Source organism: Haliotis rubra, unplaced genomic scaffold, assembly GCF_003918875.1.
Source record: "Haliotis rubra isolate DU_JTF1 unplaced genomic scaffold, ASM391887v1 Scf60, whole genome shotgun sequence".
In the NCBI taxonomy this organism is placed as follows: Eukaryota; Metazoa; Mollusca; class Gastropoda; order Lepetellida; family Haliotidae; genus Haliotis; species Haliotis rubra.
The window spans coordinates 191,879-213,070 of NW_025767302.1; the positions used below are offsets into that span (position 1 = coordinate 191,879).

At 42.2% G+C, this 21,192-nt stretch overlaps 2 protein-coding genes across 2 annotated transcripts; one reads left to right on the plus strand and one right to left on the minus strand.

The window, feature by feature from the left end:
* The first annotated feature begins 8,395 nt into the window (after positions 1 to 8,395).
* LOC124255438 (clumping factor A-like) lies at positions 8,396 to 8,812 on the plus strand. Its single transcript, XM_046689355.1, has one exon. It carries the CDS (start codon positions 8,396 to 8,398, stop codon positions 8,810 to 8,812), a length of 417 nt encoding a protein of 138 aa, XP_046545311.1.
* Positions 8,813 to 9,957: 1,145 nt separating this feature from the next.
* On the minus strand, positions 9,958 to 14,163 carry LOC124255439 (blastula protease 10-like). Its single transcript, XM_046689356.1, has 4 exons — positions 14,124 to 14,163; positions 13,680 to 13,799; positions 11,651 to 11,774; positions 9,958 to 10,198 (listed from the first exon to the last, which is right to left on the minus strand). The coding sequence occupies exons 1-4, from the start codon at positions 14,161 to 14,163 to the stop codon at positions 9,958 to 9,960; spliced, it is 525 nt and encodes a 174-aa protein (XP_046545312.1).
* Between the last annotated feature and the right edge of the window lie 7,029 nt (positions 14,164 to 21,192).

Consider the following 21,192-nt stretch of genomic DNA (forward strand, 5'->3'; position numbering starts at 1 on the left):
GATCACTTTCAAAATGACATTGTGTATTCACAGCCTATATTAAAGAACACGGGTAGAAAGCCTGAGATTCTCAAATCACTCCAAATTTGAAAAAATCATTTCACAAATTTACTAAAACAAATCAGAATTGGGTTGGAACACATATACTCCAGATAAGGGCCGTATCGGCGTATGTACGTATGGAAAAAAATATGCACGATACGGTAGGAAATACTTTAGAAAACGTAGCACAAACGCACCACAGCATTGCTGTACGGTCTTAGAATCATTTACATACGTATTTATCTGAACAAGTATTGTTTTATTGTTTATTGACCTGTTTACACAAGAGCAGCAATGCTGTGGTGCATATATGAAACGAAACAAAACATTACTGATCCGCCATTAAATTCCTCTCAGTACTCTAAATGTACTCTTAAGTTTTCCAGTACTCCTATATTGAAAAAATAAGGAGTACGTACTCCTGATGTTGAAACATTATCTGGAGCTCGGCATATACCGTCGACAGTGGTAACTTCAGTTAAAGTATGAAAAGAACGGATGGGCTGTGAGTGAGTGAACGATTTTTACTGCCTCTGGCAATATTTCACTACATGTAACACTAATGCGGGGAAACCTGGGATATGATTCACAATCGGGCCTTCTACTTGACGAGTAAACCCTTTATCTACAGGGCCCCGTTCCTCAAAGCGATCGTAGCGCTACGACAGCCGTAAGTCTATGTTAAAGTATGGGAGTAAAGATCATCTTAGCGCTACGATCGCTTTGAGGAACGGGGCACAGGTCTATCCCACTCTGTAGAATTGTGATATATCTCAGTGCCACCAAACTTTGTACCCACTCTGTGTGAAAGTACAACCCTAAGTGCAGGCCAAGCATTCATTTGAAATAATTAAACGTTTAGTTAGCATTGGTGCACTTCAGAAATGTGCTTTGCAAGAGACAGCTCCCTTGATGTTCGTCGCGATCATTGGGGCTGTTATTGCGACAGTAGTGCTGGCCCTCTGAGATACTGTTCATCAGCCCTGCATGGATATACACACATTGTTGATTCCGAACAAATCAGTCCTTGTTGTATCCCCGAAATGCCGATCGCCAGGCAGGGCAATAACAAGTACCATATTTTAACGAGTTTTAGTACGACGCAACCAGGGGATCGAACAAGGAACTTCCACTCACCAAGAGGGATCTATCTACCTAGGCGGTCTACATTGAGAAAAGAAAACTGTGCTTTCGGGTTGACCATGAACTGATAAACACATTTGTGAGTAGATGGCTGTTTATTGCATGGATGTATATCATGACTAGAAAGAAGTATATATACAGATGTGCTTTACAGGTTTGATATATGGCACGAGAAAGGTGAGGTTCTTCTCTCTGAAGGAAGATTAGCCACTAAAGCACTGAACTCCACATTCACCTCGGACAGGTATGCTTCTTCCGGCTAATCCAGCGGTCAGTTCCTTTGATAACCTGGCACTTTACCGATGTTCCATTCTCTCCGGTTGCTGATCAACATGGCTGTGTGTTACACACTTCCGGTTGCATGCTGGGTCCCACACACTTGGTGACATGACAGTGCCTAAGTCGGATCATTGTCCCACCCCCGCACGCCTTGCTGCAGGCGGACCAGGGCGCCCAGGAATCCCATCCTACTGATCCTGGAAATAATGCACCATGCATCGTGTTTACAGTATATATAGTATGACCAGAAATTATTGAGAATTTTAGGAATATGTTTAAGTGGATTTCTAGTATAAACAACTTTGACCAGCTATCAAGTGCTTGTTTCATTCAAGAGAGAGAACTCCGTTAATCCTTTTCCATTAGTTTGTGAAGTGTTATCCCCCATTGTTTACTTGCTAGCAGACGACATTTTCAGTGATCCTCAGTATGGATGATTTAGAGAAGAGGAAGTTGATTTTAGAGTATTATAACAAGGACATCAGATCAGCTAAAGTGATTTCAAGTAGAACAGGCATCCCTTTGTCCACTGTTTATCGTGTTTTGAAAAATATTGCAAATGGATATGGCACTGAGCACCAGGGAGGCGCAGGTAGGCCCAGAAAATTGACTGTCGGTGACAGGAGGCGGCTTGGTATTCTTGTTTCTAAAAACAAACGAAGGAGTTAAGAAAACTTAAGGTTGGATATGATTGATAGAGGAACTGTGGCTGTCTGTAAGCAGACAATTAGAACTGAGCTGCATGCAATGGGTTGGCAGAAAAGTCGAGGAATTCCATCACCGATCATGAAACCTGAACAAAAGGAGCGAAGGTTGAACTGGTGCTTACAGCATAGAAATTTTAACTGGGACAATGTGATTTTCTCAGATGAAAGTTCTGTGTGGCTGTTTCCTAATACACTGAAATTCTGGACCAAACAAATTGAAAAACCTTTGTATCAGCGCCCAAAGTATACAGTCCGAAATTGTATGTGTGGGGTGGCATATCTGTGTTAGGGGCAACGCCCCTCTATGTATTTGAAGGGAATATGAACAGTGAGCGGTACACAGATATTCTTGAGGGACATTTACTTCCATCTGCTCACGTGTTCTATGGAATTTTTGGATTTTCCAGCAGGACAACGATCCAAAACATCGTTCAAAGCATTCACAGGCCTGGTTTCGGACCCAAAATATGACATTATTAGATTGGCCAAGCTATAGCCCTGACCTAAATCCAATGGAAAATGTTTGGGGACTTATGAAGGAAAGGGTCAATAAGAAAAATCTGAAAAATATTGCTGAAATGAAAGAAGAAGTGGTCAGATATTGGGACAGCATGGACCACGACTTTCTGACTTCTTTGATCAGTAAGATGCCCCGCCGCATTGAAGCCTGCATTGCTGCCCATGGTGACTTGACAAAATACTAACTGTTCACCTGTCTTTGAATCTGGAGTTATGTTCTGCTAATATTCACATTTAATACGTGAGTAATGAGTGAAAAAAAAAATTACAATCTTTAAATTCTCAATAATTTCTGGTTGTACTGGAGATATCTCATACTTACACACCTGCCCTGTGTCACGGAGGGTAATTGTTCTCTGATTACCGTATGAAGATGTGGTTCTTTGTTGATAGTCCTAATGAAACGGACACCGATGCATTAACCTTAAAATTGATATGCGTGTCAACTACAGTAGATCACGGTGTGTTTACAAATAAGGCACGATCACAACGAGATATGTTTGTGAATAAGTCGCTACCATGATGGGTTATTGTGAGTTTGTGAATAATGCACTACCACAATAGGGCTTGGTGTGATAGGGAATGAAGTATTACCACAATGGAGCACAGTGTTTTTGTGAATAAGACACTACCACAATGGCGTACAGTGTTGTCGTTGTTGTTTTTGTTGTTGTTAAACTTCGAAAGTGGTTCATGGTTTGTTTGTGAATGAGGCACCACAAAAGTGCGTCATGTTTTTGTATGAATAAGGTACAACCACTTTAATTGCACCGTGTCTTTGTAAATATGTAATAAGCACCTCAGTGTAAAACTGAGCCACAATATTAAGGCTCTGTAGCTCACCTGATTTATGAATAATTTATCAAATGAAAGTTCACTTTGTAAAATGTGAGTATTTTTTACGAAAAACAAAGACTCGAAATCATGTTGATTTGAACAAAATACGAAGTCTTCATAAAAACAAATCAAATTTGCTTGCCAAATTTCAGCTGCGTCAGTCAGACGGTACCAGGGAACATGTAAAAATTATTAAACTATAAGTTGTCAACGGGGGAAGAGTTCTATGGATGTATAACATCTTTAGGGACCTTTAGGGAGTGATGATGATTTTATAAGGTGGGGGGGCAGCAATTTTGTACATAACAGTATTTTAAAAGTATGGCAAGGGGACGGGGGAGGTCATTGATTTTGTACATGATATGCAGGGGGGTGTTACTTAATTTGAAAGTAATTTTTTTTTTTTTTTTTTTGGGGGTGGGCATTCACATTGTACATGCTTCTGCATAAAACTCCTCCTCCTCCTCCCTTGCCATAAGTTATGAACGGTCCCTTATTATTAATATGAGCTCATATTCATAATAAAGAAGTTACGTGTCTATAGAACTGTTCCCGTTGTTCATCACACCTACTTCTAAGTGCCACTCGAAGAAGGTATCAGTTGTCAGGACTTCAGAGGAGCGTCATGTAGAAGTCCGTCGAAAGAGACTCTTAATCACATATAAGTGGTTTAAACAATGAGCCGTCGACCTTAAGAGTTTGGTTGTGCTTATACGTGTTTGCTATGTTCTGATATAACATAAGGTGTGGGGTAGTGAAGCCTCGTTTTGGCCATGCACCAACGACCTCGCCTAATGTTCCCACTTTGGTTTGTATTGGCCATGACAACAGCCATCTCGGTGTCACCAACAATTACTTAAAAGGTTGGATTTAAGTCAAAATTCACAATCTCGCAAAACTGGAACATAAAGTTTAGGCCAAGTACTAAGTTTTGAGAAATTTCGATACATTTTTAACAATTATGGCCGATTAAGAACCATCTTGGTTCCTAAATATGGTTGCCTTAGTTCCCATGTTTGACATCGAATCAAAAATCATAAATGTTTCAGAGCCGCCATACCCAAAACACACCCGTTCAAAGTACATGAAGTAAATGCATTAATAATAGCAAGATATGGCCCGGTTAAAGGTAAATAAAGGTTAAAGGTAGTAACATTACCAACAATCAAATTGTAATAATTTGGCAAAAAATACCAATACTTCTAATGGCCTCAAATGGAATTTTGCAACATGACCGCTGCAATGACCATATTTCAAATCCAAATTACGTAAGCACAATTAAGAAGCACCATACCTGGGATCATCCACACACAGTTTAAACTCGACAGACTTTGTACAATTCGTCAACGCAGATATCGAAAACGCAAAATGTTAACAGCACACAACGCACATGTATATCATTAGGGACAAAGAATATTACTTGCCTTAAAATACACACAAGAAACAGAAAAGACATTAAGAACACAAAAGGTAACGTAACATTTTTATTATAAAAATAACAAAAATCATGCAAAATACAAAAATGACTGATAAAGAGAACGAAAATGAGGGCAGGATGAAGAAACATCAAACTACTGGGGCTCTTTCTACAAAGCAACTGTAGCGATACGATCGTAAGACTATGCTAAAGTATGGGACATACAATCACCTAAGAGCTAAGATTATTTTTTAATGCAGCCCAATGCCAAGGTCCCATTTGCACAAAGCAAGCTACGATAGGATAATCGTAACGCCGGCCATACTCTGTCACAGACTGAAGATAGCGGTAGTGTTAAGATCGTTTGTGGACCGAAGATCCTTGCGCTACGATAATCGTAACGCCCACCCTCTATCACAGACTGAAGATAGCCGTGGCGCTAAGATCGTTTGTGGACCGAAGATCCTTGCGCTACGATAATCGTACCGCCCACCCTCTATCACAGACTGAAGATAGCCGTGGCGCTAAGATCGTTTGTGGACCGAAGATTCTAGCGCTACGATAATCGTAACTTCCATGCTCTATCATAGACTGAAGATAGCGGTAGTACTAAGATCGTTTGTGGAACGAAGATCCTAGCGCTACTATAATCGTAACTTCCATACTCTATCATAAACTGAAGATAATCGTAGTGCTAAGATCGCTTTGTGCAGGTGGGCCGTGGTAGACATAATAATCAATGTTACAATCATGCTACGTGCAACTCATCACACGACACGATACACTAATGCTGGTATGTTCTATCTTAAGTCTTGGTCTACCATGTAGTTCAAATAAGTTTCAGGGAGATGAAGAGTCTGCAAAGAGGGGGGTTAAAATTGGCACCGTTCTTAGTAAATCGGAAATAAGCATCATCTACTGACGTAACACGTTTCCAATATAGTGGTCAGATTAAGTAATGGTCCATCAAAGTGTTTAGGCGTTATATTTACATATGGTATAAGTTTTACATCAGTGATTATTTAAAATATGTCCACCAATGCTTAAACATTAACCTGACCTGCCCATAGATAATCATTCGTTCGCTATTTATAAAATGGAAATCTTTCAACCTAAACAATTTGACATGATACATGAACCATTGTCTGGTTAAATGTGTCCCGCTGGTGTCATAGGCAAAACAGAGATGGAAAAAAACGAAAGATATCGAATGGAATGACACCAGGTGTTCGCGATGATAATATAATCATAGACACCGTTTGGTGCCTAACGTGGGACAGGGATATTCCGAAAAGGTTCAGGTATTTAATTCTTGATTTCAAGTCGTCTTTGTTTCTTCGAACGGAAGGACGAAGAAGAGAGATAGATGAGGGAAGGAGGGGATCTTCATCAAAACCTTTGTTATACCTCGGATGCAAAGTTCCTATTTCATTTCAAAACGATATAATTAATGAATGACACTAATTGAAGAGGTGATCTCAAATAAAACGTTTTTTCGTGTTTTAAGGTATTATATTAAAATACATTTCATAATGTACTTTTTCACCATCAATCCACAGACCAACAAAACATAACAAGGTGTCTATAGGCCACGAGAGGATGCAATGGACAAGGTACAGTATACAATATACAATCAATGCAAAGATAGAGAGACAATGCAACGCATGAGAGACAGCTAGGCGAGGACGGCTACCACTAGGTACAGTGAAACCAGAGGAGTACGGGGCCTGGCTCCGGCGTTTGTTTGTTTGTTTGTGTGTTTGTTTGTTGAATCCCGCTCCCAGCAGTGATCCCGCCACATGACGGCAGTCTTTAAATAATTCATTCTGGACCACATAATCTAGTGACTGACGCAATAACGATACGATAACATACACAGTCGTGCAAAAGGTATTCGACACTTGACGTCATTTGCATACACTAACATGTTATTTCAGTGCAGCATAAATATTTTCATGAAGTGAGTTTAGGATGGATCTTTGTACAATCTGACAGGCAAATTCGAAATCATCTCTGCTCTGCACACATAATTTCAGTTCAATTATCCGTCCACTATTTAACTGATGACATCACATTTATCAACTTACGTATGGATCCACAATGCACAATACCATAGGCCGCCATGTTAAAGGAGTGCACAGCACTGTACATATGTTGATTAACTTGTTGCCATTCGATAAATAAGTAACGGAAAATTAAACAGAAATTATGTGATTGTAGGTAAGATTATTCCTCACAATTGTGCAACATTTGACTTGAATCTTACGAAAATTAAATTCATGAAAATTATTTATGCTACACTAAATTAACATGTTAGTCTATGGAAATTACGTCAAGTGTCCGAATACTTTTTGCACGACTCTGTATATCAACGAACCCCATAACCCGATCCCGTTATTCGTCTTAATGGCTTGCTGGAAACCAATTCTAAATCGCATCTTCGGGGGCCAGTTTTTCGTGTATATGAGTGTTGGTAGGGTATGGATATAAGGTGAATCCCAGATTCACCTCAAGATCATAATGCAAAAACGTCAAACCCGAGAAGATCCGGGATAGAATTGATCTTCAGTAACCTATGCTTGTCGTAAGAGACGTCTACCGGTATTGGGTGGTCAGGCTCGCTGACTTGGTTGACAAATGTCATCGTATTCCAATTGCGTAGATCGAGTCTCATGCTGCTTATCACTGGATTGTCTGCTCCTTATTTACGGATCACTACCATATAAATTGTCCACCCCTATATTGAACCTTACCCGTGAAGACCAGGGTTAGAATTGGTCTCCAGCAACCCATGCTTGACGTAAGGCTAACATCTCTACTAACAGATCTACCTGCTACTAGTGTGCCGCGCGTCGCGCCGCCGTCCCTCACTGCTATGGCCGGACGAGATCAACTACCACAACTAAATGTGGCAGTACAAAAATCGTCGGATACGAAAAACAATCAACATACACAATAGATATGGACATCACAACAGGCAACCATAGACATAAAATCAACGATAGACGTAGACTCAACAATGGGTATTGAGTCAACAATAGACAGAGAATTAACGATAGACATAGACTCAACGATGGGTATTGAGTCAACAATAGACAGAGAATTAACGATAGACATAGACTCAACAATGGACATTGAGTCAACAATAGACACAGAATTAACGATAGACATAGACTCAAGAATGGGTATTGAGTCAACAATAGACATAGAATTAACGATAGACGTAGACTCAACAATGGACATTGAGTCAACAATAGACAGAGAATTAACGATAGACATAGACTCCACGATGGACACTGAGTCAACAATAGACATAGACTCAACGATGGACATAGACTCAACAATGGGTATTGAGTCAACAATAGACATAGAATTAACGATAGACATAGACTCAACAATGGGTATTGAGTGAACAATAGACATAGAATTAACGATAGACATAGACTCAACGATGGACATAGACTCAACAACGGACATAGACTCAACGACTGACATAGACTCAACGATGTACATAGACTCAACGATGGACATAGACTCAACGATGTACATAGACTCAACAATGGGTATTGAGTCAACAATAGACATAGAATTAACGATAGACATAGACTCAAGAATGGGTATTGAGTCAACAATAGAGATAGAATTAACGATAGACATAGACTCAACGATGGACATAGACTCAACAACGGACATAGACTCAACGACTGACATAGACTCAACGATGTACATAGACTCAACGATGGACATAGCATCAACAATAGACATAGACCTAACGATGGATGTTGAGTCAAGAACAGACATAGACTTAACAATATACACAGAATCAGCAATGGACTTTGATTCATCAACCTACAGTAGTTGGCCATAAGTGAGTCATCATTAGTGAAATTCCCATAGACTTGCATGTTAATTAACTCTTGCAAGAATAATTTTCATAAATTTAGTTTCGGTCGAATTGCTTTCAATGCTTATATATATCTACCAGCTGGGAAATCATCTCAGCTACATACACGTAATTTCCATTCAATTTTCCGTTGATTATTAAGAAAACTGCAACGATTTAAACAACATATATTAGACATACCAATCAGGTTTAACATGGCTGTCTATGGGATAGATTAAAAGTTGTACTTATGGTGCTTAATCAGGTGTCATGCGATAACTAATCAACGGAAAGATAAAAGAAAATTATGTACACGTAGCCGATGATGATTTCCAAGATGTTTGCAAAATATCAAAATAAAATGACTCCTCCTCAGATTATGAAAATTATTCTTGCAACAGTTAATTAACATGTTAGTCTATAGAAATTTGACTAATGATGACCCACTTATGGTTAAGTACTGTACGTAGGTTCAACAACAGATAGACTCATCAACAGTCTCGGTCTTTCATGTACTGACACTGTGAAAACACTCACTGCATGCTCAGGCATGTAATCATTTCAGTTAGGATTAAATGGTTCATTTGAGGCATAGAAATTAAAATATTCAAAACGTTTATAATTAATTTATGGTATTATATTTAAATAATTGTGTCTAGAGTCACGTGTCAAATACCAACCATATTGGAACTGTTTGTCTGAAAATCTGTCCCGTGTCGATAAGTGCTTAAGGTTGTTGTTATAATATGCTGTGAGGGTATGTGACATAACCAGACAAGATAGTTGTGTAACCCGAATAATTTACATGCAATTTCTGTTTGTTTGTCGTTTAACGCCGCACTCAGCAATATTCCACCTATAAGGAGGCGGTTTTGAAATAGTAGAGTCCGGACCAGACAATCCAGTGATCAACAGCATGAGCATCGATCTACGCAATTGGGATACGATGACTTGTGTCAACCAAGTCAGCGAGCCTGACCACCCGATCACGTTAGTCGCCTCTTACAACAATCATGGGTTGAAGAAGACCAATTCTTAATCGGATCTTCACGGCTAACCTGCAATTACTAAAATCACTTGCAAACTTAGCCTTTTCAAGACGACCCAGGAATAATAACCCGATGCTGATTCTAGTACCACGTATTGTCGTCGTTTTCGTTATCGTAATCGTTGTAACTGTTGTATGTTTTGTAGCTGTCGTAATCATTGTAATTGTCGTAGTACACGTCGGCGCTGTAATAATCACCTCCTTCGATGGAGTAACCCGCTTCAAAGCCAGAAAAGTCGTTGTAGGAGTCGTCGGACTGGAAGCGGACGTAGAGGGCATTGCCGTGATGCTCGATGTGTGAAGATGGGCCGCTTCCACACATTCTGCAAGAACATACAAGGGACATAGTAGTTATATTATCCTGGGATTTCGACTCTTAAAAATATTCGTTGTTAACCTTCTAATCATATGAACGACTATAAAACATCTCACTAGTTTATAAAAGATAACTTTATCCTAGACACAAGCCATCATTCTAGAATGTTACCATGTTTGTGTGACGCCACACCCCTCGCTATATAAAACAGACGTACAAAAGAAAGTACACATCTGATGCTTTGGTAAAATGTTTTCCTAAAAACAGCGTAATATTTAGAAAAGTGTTTTAATTGTGACTCACAATTCACAAACATTGTGTACGTGTTGCAATATCACCATATATATCGTACCCAATTGGAACATTGCTAGCAAAATATTTACTTTTTTAAATAGTCTCAAAACAGCAGGTGTGTACTTTTTTTGTACATCAGTATACATCTGATACTGAAGTTTTGTTTTTTTGCTACTTAACGCCGAACTCAGCCATATTCCACCTATAAGATGACTGATTTTACCAAATCTAGTCCATGCAAACCAGTGATTGATATCATGAGTATCGATCCAAGCCGTCGGGGTACGATGTACGCTATGAACCAAGACGGAGAACCATGAACTAAGACGGAGAACCCGACCCCGTTAGTATCCTCTTAAGTTCATTCCACGATATGCATGCGTTTGGGTGAGTGAGTGAGCGAGCGAGAGAGTAAATATTTTAAATCACATCGGCAGTGTTTCAGCCATATCGTGACTAAATCAAGTTATAGAATTATAATAGTTAAAGGTAAATTATACAAACCTGTCAACAAGGACAGACAAAGAACAGTTACTAGCACATCACAGATATCAATGTAAAACTAGTAATTAAATCTAAAACTTTTAACTATAGAAGATGATGCAATATAAAAACCGGCTACAGATTGCCAACAACTGAAGGTAGATCACCATACTAGGGACCAATGGGACTTATAGTGTCTTTGCTTCCTGCATGGACTCAAGCTGGATTTACATCATCCCCGAAGATGTCAGCAATTGTAGGCGATTCTAGCCATAAACATAAATAACATAGGCGATTCAGGATGATATACAAAAACTTGGGAGCCATGAACCAAGGGGTGGGTTGATATTCATTTAACTTTCTAATGAATCATAGATCCACAGCTTGTGTTAGATTATAAGATTAGGAGAAACAGGATTTTGCATATGCTCTGACAATGCTATGACAATCAACTTGATGACGTCACAATGAGACATCACTGAAGTCCAGTGTTGAGGATGTACAATTTTCATTGAAAACTAATGAAGAATGATTTTGATGGGTGATATCAATTATATCAACACGAGTTGATATTCATTGCCGAGGATAACTTTTCTATATGATATATGGGTGAGATTCTCATATATCCTACAATTGATGGATATTGATCTTGATGGAATGGTCGCTGGGAGACGTGACTTACTTGGGTCCCACGAGATGAGGCCCGAGGGTACGGACCTCTACCCAGTCGTAGCCGCAGGGGGCATCGTCGTCATCCTCCATCTCAAACTTGTTGAACCACAACTTGATGCTGGACCCAGGGGGCCCTGCATAACGGAAGGTACATGTAGCTCACGAAGTTAGACACGAACGAGGGATTTTTAATTATATTTTTTAATTACGATAAGAATTTAACATATGCTATATTTGGGGTTACACTGTCTCCTTAAAGTGCCGATTATGTTACTGTTTTGGGTTGAGTCCCTTCCGGGATTCGAACCCACATTTTTACAGTGAGGCACCTAATCGCCGGTACACAAGCTCGGCAGACCGCCTCCGTGGTGTAGTGATTAGAGCGTCCGCCCGGAGAGCGGAAGGTCGCGGGTTCGATCCCCGACCGCGTCATACCAAAAGACGTTAAAATATGGTACTTGTTGGTCCCTGCTTGGCGCTCGGCATTAATGGGTACAACAAGGACTGGTCGGCTCGGAGTCAGTATAATGTGTCTGAGTGGGGTATCATGCTTCACTGCGGCATGGTATCTCAGTGGGCTAGCACTATAAAACCAGCTTCAGTCTGGGCTAGTACAAGCAGCCGCACATACACATACACACGCATGCACGTCGTCATATGAGCGAAATATTCTCAAGCACGACGTTAAACCCAATTCCATCACCACCACCACAACCACCACAAGCTGGGCGATCTAACTCCCTCAGCCAGGGACTCACACTGTGAGGGTGGGTTCGAAATCCCGAATGGTGCTCAATCCTAGTACTAGAATCTGTACTTTACTGAGAAAGTGTCACCCCAAATATAACACGTGGTATTGCCCACTTTTTAAATGACATTGAGTATTTATACGATAAGAATGTATTCTAAATTTGAAAATAAGGTCAATCCTCAGGATCATCCTGAAATAAATAATGCGAAAGAAATTAACCTGCACGTGTGGAGAAACTGTATATACACACAACAGATGAATATAAAGGAACTTATCCATCGCCGTTCAAGCCATTATTAATAACTATACTGATGGAAATAAATAAGGAAACATACGAAAATAGAAGTATTCCTGTATGCTTTTCCAGATTTTTACTCACAGTACAATACAAAGCATGCGAAGAAACCTGGAAAAGACTGAAGGAACTCTTGTACTTTCACGTGTTCCCTGTTTTGTTTCCATGAGTATATTTCCGCGATGTGTGTTCAGCTATCTATAGTCATATATCAATATAGCATTTGTACTCACGAGAATAAGCCAGTGACATGTGTTGGGGCCACCGTACCCGTTAGGGTAGTTAGGAGTGGAGAACGTCCCGTCGCGAGCGGTCAGCACTCCCCCGCAATCTAAGCAGAAAAAAATAGGAATATTTGACAAAGATTTCTACTTTGGGTGTTGTGGAGTTTTTCTCTAGTCTTGTCATGTGAAGAATATAACGTGAGTGATGAGTTTAGTTTTACGCCGCACTCAGCAATATTCCAGCTATATGGTGGCGGTCTGTAAATAATCGAGTCTGGACCAGATAATCCAGTGATCAACAGCATGAGCACTGATGTACGCAATTGGGAACCGATGACATGTGTCAACCAAGTCAACGAGCCTGACCACCCGATCCCGTTAGTCGCCTCCTACGACAAGCATGGGTTACTGAAGATCAATATTGTAACCCGGATCTTCGCGGCTAGAAGAATATAATGAAGTATTATTCATAATATGCTGTACATTAGTATGTGACTGCAATGGCAACTCGGTACCTTTAAGATTTGTTGTTTGTTTGTTTCATATTGTTGTTGGTTTGTATGTTTGTTAATTAGTTGGCTGATTTGTTTGTTTGTAAAACGCTGCATTCCGAAACATTACAGCTAAATGGAGATATGGACCAAGTAACCCAGTGGTTCATATTATGAGCATCAATGACAAGCACCAACCACGTCAGAGCACCTGCCCATCCCATCCTGTTAGTAGCCGCTTAGAACAATTTATTGCTGGAGTAGCTGGCCACACTCACCTGCCGTGGAGGAGATGACTTCGTCACAGGCGTCACCGGTCAGACCCCAGGGGCACATGCAGCTGCAGTCGGCACCCATGAAGCCCATGTTGTTACAGTGGGTGGACGATGGACAGTGCGCTGAAAGAGATGACAGTTTAACATCGGGCTCTTCATGTATAGTGATACAAATATCTGACAGGACATATCTGACTCGTTTGAGGAAGTTACAGAAAATGGGGCGTTAAGCATTCAAGTTGATACAGGTACCTCTATTTGGAGTGAGTGAGTTTAGCTTTACGCTGCATTTAGCAATATTCCTGCAAAATCACCTCGGGGGGCACCAGAAATAGGCTTCACACATTGTACTTATGTCGGGAATCGAACCTGGGGCTTGGCGTGACGAGCGAACGCTTTAACCACTAGGCTACCCCACCGCCTACCTATATAGAGAGAAAACGTTACCTGCACAGCCGTAAAGGTCGTTGGCGGTCTTGACGTCCATGAAGCTGAGGCCGTCACGTTGTCCCATGAAGCCCTTTACGCCGTCCTCCTTGGGAAGAATAGTGGGCGACTTCCCGTCCTTGCTGTAGTACTGTCACAAATAATACTAGTCACACACAAGTTGGGACAAAAGATACACCCATACACATTGTGGAATTGTCACAAATTATATACTCGCACACACGTTGTGGAACTGTTACAAGAGACACACACACACACACACACACACACTCGCATGCACGAACACACAGTGAACTCGCCTCCCTCAGATAATATTTTTTCAGGTGCTCTACCTCACTCTCACTCTCACTCCTCTCTACCTCTCACTATCTTTCCTCTCTCACACACTTCTCTCCCTCCCTCCCTTACCTGTAAGTACATTTACATTTACTTTTGTGTACAGCCTATCTCTACAACTCAGGGCCCCGTTCCTCAAAGCGATCGTAGCGCTACGACTGTCGTAAGTCTATGTTAAAGTATGGGAGTTACGATCACTTTAGCGTTACGATCGCTTTGAGGAACGGGACCCAGATCACCAATGGACACCGAAGGAAACTAGTCAACTCACCAATGGACACTTAAAGAAACAAGTCAACTCACCAATGGACACTGAAGGAAACAAGTCAACTCAACAATGGCAACCGAAAGAAACAATTCAACTCACCGATGGACACCGAAGGAAACAAGTCAACTCAACAATGGCAACCGAAAGAAACAATTCAACTCACCGATGGACACCGGAGGAAACAAGTCAACTCAACAATGGCAACCAAAGAAACAATGGACACCGATGGACACCGGAGGAAACAAGTTAACTCACCAATGATCCGTAGTGCATCACCGAGCCTATATCGTACGGCTCGTCAGTGCGGACCTGGGAGCTGCTGTACTTCTTGAAATTGTACTGAAACTGCGGGGTGACATTCTCCATGTGCACGGACACGTGATCATCTCTGTCAGGTCGGGACTGCTCGTGGTAGAACCCCAACACGTGGCCGATCTCATGAGCAACAGACCCCATCTGCCAAAAGAACGCCACAGGTGTCATCAGCTGTGTTCGGTATGTGATTGTGAAACTCTAAAACCAAGCCTGTTTCGGTACTTATCGTAAGCATCAAAAGCATCATGTACTTCTTGGGTCAGAAGTCGGTAACTGTACCTCTGTGGTGCTGTAATGTACAGCGACGTCAAGATCAGAACCGTCCATAGGGGGCAGCACTGAGATACCTTCACCGTAACTACGTCATCCGGTGTATAGGACATAGTTGTCACGATATGGTTTAAAGGTCAGATGAGATGAAATAGGGTTTAACGTCGTGCTTAAGAATATTTCGCTCACATGACGACGTGCATGCGTGTGTATGTGTGGCTGCTTGTACAAGCCCAGACTTAAGCTGGTTTTATAGTGCCAGCTCACTGAGATACCATGCCGCAGTTAAGCATGAATACCCCACTCAGACAATGTATTATTCTGACTCCGAGCCGACCAGTCCTTGTACCCATTAATGCCGAGCGCCAGACAGGGACCAACAATCACGGTAACCATATTTTAACGTCTTTTCGTATGACGCTGTCGGGGATAGAACCCGTGACCTTCCGCTTCCCGGGTGGACGCTCTAACCACTACACCACGGAGGAGGTCATGGTTTGAAGGTATCCACACAGGAAATGTATGTAATGAAGGCAAACAGACTTACAGTGTTACATCTTGTGCCGATGGATGTTTCTTGACCACCAACAATCCGTCCTATGGCCGACTGGCATCTGGAGAACAACAAACCCGTTACCAAAGACTCTGTATCATCTTCACTCTGACTGTTCCTCTTCCAAGCATACTCTTCACAAGATGTCGTTACTCTTGGTTCAATGATGAGTTCATTAACTTTATTTTATGCATAGATTATTATACATATACAGGGCCGTAGCTAGACGGGTGGGTGGGTGGGGGTGGGGTGGGGTGTGCGTGTGTGCAGGGGTTGCAGCTGCCCCCCTAGATTTTTTTTACAGATTACATTTTATGCATCAAAGTATTGATATAACACTCTTTTAACATTGATAGTGCCCCCCTTATTAAGAAAAGTTAACTACGGCCCTGACGTAGATGGTAGATGGTCTACTCATATACCCCAACAATGGTTGATGGTGTACCCACGTACCCCGCACCTAGGGATATAAATAATAATAATACCTGTACCCAGGTACCCCCTTGGTAGACGGTGTACACTGCACCATAGTTAATGGTTTAACAACGCACACACCTGACCAGTTTTCCCACTTACCAAGGTCCCTGGTAGAACTTGACACACCGGTCCCTGGTAGAACTTGACACACCTGCCAGTTTCCCACTTACCCTGGTCCCTGGTAGAACTTGACACACCTGCCAGTTTCCCACTTACCCAGGTCCCTGGTAGAACTTGACACACCTGCCAGTTTCCCACTTACCCAGGTCCCTGGTAGAACTTGACACACCGGACCAGTTTCCCACTTACCCTGGTCCCTGGTAGAACTTGACACACCTGCCAGTTTCCCACTTACCCAGGTCCCTGGTAGAACTTGACACGACTGTCATCATGCAGAGCTGTGGAGTACTCCCTGTACTCCTTGAACCTGATACAGGTCAGATCTTCCCAGTGCTGTATGGCCCGATGGATGTTGTCACGATAGCTGGATGCTGTTAATGTACAAACAGTAGACGCAATTCCCGACATTTCCGAGTCTGGGTCCTGATTTTCGAAACGTTCGTAGCCCTAAGAATCCTTAACTGTGGTCGTAGCCAATGTGTTTAGAATGGGCTTAAGTCAAGAAGTTCGTGGGGCTACGAACGTTTCGAGAATAAGGGCCCTGCTCATTATGTATGATTTAAATCAGTACTCGGTCCGATTCCAGAAAGCAGTCTCAGCTCTAAGATGATCCACAACCTATGTTAAAATAAGGGAGTAACGATCACTTTAGCTTATAGGGCTCGTAAGTAGGTCGCGGCACTTCACGAGTGCTTACGTTGTTTAGTACCTCGGTGACAAACAACGTTTCATACCTATTCGAATAGTCTCATGGTTGTCTGTTTCAACTGTCGACTGTCAACTATTTCGACTGTCAACAGCTGTGACAGCCAAGCATGGTTGTACACTTGGTCCGGTCTAGTAAAGTCAGATTTGGCGGTCGCACAATTTGGAACCAGATCTGGTTCTTGAATAAACGCTTGTCACCGGAAATCTGGTACCGGAAGTAAGCTGGGCCCCGTCACGCATGTCGCAAGCTGGTGCGCGCAAAGGGAGCCGGGAACCAGCTTAGTACCGGAAATAGCGCCTCGCGAGACTTACAGGCCCTATGCTTGTTGGAACGGGCCGCGAGACAATGGCTTAAACCTTAGTTTATATATGTCAAACAGTAAAATACGTTTGAAGCGAACACATTTACAAAGAACTGAAGAATATTACGAACTGGGAGTTTTGGGGTCCCGGACACTTGCTATTTATTTCAGTCAAAATGCGTGTAACGAACTCAAAGGGACACCGTAGTTTTCAGTACATTGTTACTAGTGAATGAGTTAAGTTTTACGCCGCACTCAGCAATATTCCAGCTATATGGCAGCGGTCTGTAAATAATCGAGTCTGGACCAGACAATCCAGTGATCAACAGCATGAGTATCGATCTACGCAATTGGGAACCGATGACATGTGTCAACCAAGTCAGCGCATCGTTACTAAGGAATTTGATGCACATAACGAAGGGTGTATCCTTCTTTATTGACTGCATGATAACACAATGGAAACAGACGTACGTAGATCAGAGTCGAACTCGTATACGACGACATTGTTAGGCCAGAGGTACTGGTCCTGTGCTACGGCCTTCCTCCTGAAGCGGGAGCCCCCGGCCGATCATCATTGCCAAGCATCATCATCTGTTCTGGTGTGAGCTTCATGTCTGACTCGTACGCCCCGTCAACGCCTATCTCCTCCGGGGGTATGTTAGGGCGGGCTATCCTCTTGCCGGTCGCCAGACGTAGAGCCTTCGTATTCAGACGTGCCTGAGATCAATAACAAGTGATTCATTCAATACTACAATAAGAACAACCACTACTACTACAAGTGCTGCTGATACTGCTATTACTACTTCTTAAACTGCTACTACTGCTACGACTACTACTACTACCACCACTTCTACTACTATTGCTGCTTCCCCTGCTACTACTTCTGTTGCTACTACCACTACTACTGCTAGCTATAGTGGTGCTGCTGCTGCTACTGCTCCCATTTCTGGTGTCCCCCGCCGTGATGTTGCTGGAATATTGCTAAAAGCGGCGTAAAACCTAACTCAGTCAGTCAGTCAGTCAGTCAGTCTGCTGCTGCTGCTACTACTACTACTACTACTACTACTACTACTAGTGTTGCTGCTACTTCTACTACCGCTACCACTTCTACCAATACTACTGCTATTATTATTACCACTACTACTGCTGCTGTTGCTGCTGCTCCTACTAACTACTGCTACTACTACTACTACTACTACTGCTGCTGCTGCTGCTACTACTACTACTACTACTACTACTACTACTGCTGCTGCTGCTGCTGCTGCTACTACTACTACTACTGCTGCTGCTGCTCATACTAACTACTAATGCTAATACTACTACTGCTGCTGCTACTGCTGCTGCTACTACTACTACTACCACTGCTGCTACTGCTGCTGCTACTACTACTACTACTACCACCACTACTGCTGCTGCTGCTGCTCCTACTAGCTACTGCTACTACTGCTGCTGCTACTACTACTACTACTGCCGCTACTACTGTTGCTGCTTTTGCTGCTCCTACTGCCTTTACTACTACAGATAACGAGCAGCCATTCTTACAATCAAGTGTACTGCTACAAGAAACAACGAGCAGCCATTCTTTCAGCCACCAGTACTACTGTAAGAAACAACGGATAATTCTCACATTCACATTGAGACTGCAGAGATTTTATGATACAAGACAGTGAAAGGTTTAATAGAAGCCACAAGTTTATTCTCTTGAATTCCCTTGACTTCCTTTTTATTGTGGGGTTTTGGTACCATCCAAAATGTAACCATAGCAATGACCCAATCACCAAGTCATGTACTATCTACATTCTAGGAAATAAGGTAGAATGTGAGAATTATCCGTTGTACTTTAAGAAACAACGGATAATTCTCACATTCACAATGAGGCTACAAAGATTTTATGACACTAGACATAAACTCTTAATAGAAACCACAATTCTATTCCCTTGAATACCCTTGAATTCCCTTTTACTGTGGGGTTTCGGTACCATCCAAAATGTTTCCATAGCAATGACCCAATCACCGAGTCATGTACTATTCACCTTACAGGAAGCAGGGTTTGCCCTCCTCCTGACTTCAGTCAGTTCGCATGTATACGCCGCACAATTAGGACGTCGACCAGCATGTTTCTCTGGTGTGCTAACATCACATGTGACAACAGAAGGTATTTGGCAGGAGCCCTCGCTTCCTTGTTGCAGGCAGTGGAGTAGATCCGTGTTCCGACCTTGGCGCTCTGGTGTTACGCCATAACGGTATTGTTAGCCAATCGGAACACTGAGGCCCTGTTTGCTGGCCTCGTGCCTGTCCTGTATTTAAGACAACAACGCGACAATGTCCCTTCTAGGATTCCATACAAGACAGTGTTGTGAAGGAGATCATTTTACCATACATTTTAATTAAATTATAACCAGAAAAAAAGCCCCGAACCCAGTTAACATGGACTGGATCATCGGGTGATTTGGGTTTAGCGCGGTTATTGCTGATAACATTTATTTTTCAGTTTCAGTTTACTGTCTGTGTGAGTGAGTGAGTTTAGTTTTACACACAAGAAGCACAAGAGAAGACTAGGGCAGACATGGTTAGAACATGCATATGTTCATTTATTCAGGGGCCACAGGTGACCTTTGAATGGTAGGTTATTCAACTATTCAAACTGTTAGATTGTGTCTAGGAATACTTGGCCGTCAAAGGACTGACTGACTGAGTTTTGGTTTTACGCCGCTTTTAGCAATATTCCAGCAATATCACGGCGGGGGACACCGGAAGTGGGCTTCACACATTGTACCCAGGTGGGGAATCGAACCCGTGTCTTCGGAGTGACGAGCGAGCGCTTTAACCACTAGGCTATCGGGATTCGGACTACTTACGGCACCTCAGACTGGGCCACTCGTGCCACCAATTAACATAGACATTAATACATCATTATATAGGATTGCTAGACAGGTTTACAGGCATGTGAGGTGAGGTGAGGTGAGGTGAGGTGAAATTGGTTTTTTTCGTCGTGCTTGAGAAGATTTCGCTCATATGACGACGTGCATGCATGTGTATGTGTATGTGCGGCTGCTTGTACTAGCCCAGACTGAAGCTGGTTTTATAGTGCTAGTCCACAGAGATACCATGCCGCAGTGAAGCATGAATACCCCACTCAGACACATTATACCGACCAGTCCTTGTTGTACCCATTAATGCCGAGCGCCTGGCAGAGACCAACAAGTACCATATTTTAACGTCTTTTTGGTATGACGCGGTCGGGGATCGAACCCGCGACCTTCCGCTCTCCGGGCGGACGCTCTAACCACTACATCACGGAGGCGGTCGGCATATGAAAGTATGAGTAGCCAACAACAGGATCACAGACAGACACATGTTGGACAAACGAGGATAGACACATATCGGAGAGCGAGGGTAGATACATGTTATTCAAGCGAGGATAGACATGTGTTATTCAAGCTAAGATAGACACATGTTAGGCACCCGAGGGTAGACACATGATAGATGATAGGCAGACAAGGATAGACGAATGTTAGGCAAGCGAAGATAGGCAGTTGTTAGGCAAACTTAACAAAGCATGAAACGACCAATTACAAAGACACCAAGATGTCTGCCGACAAGAAATTGTATAATCTGAAAATTGGGGTTTGACCAAAAACGTTATTACCCCAAAAACAGTCGTAGAAACACTGCAAACGTAATGTCTCAAACTCAATTCTGATAAGGTCTCAAATGCAA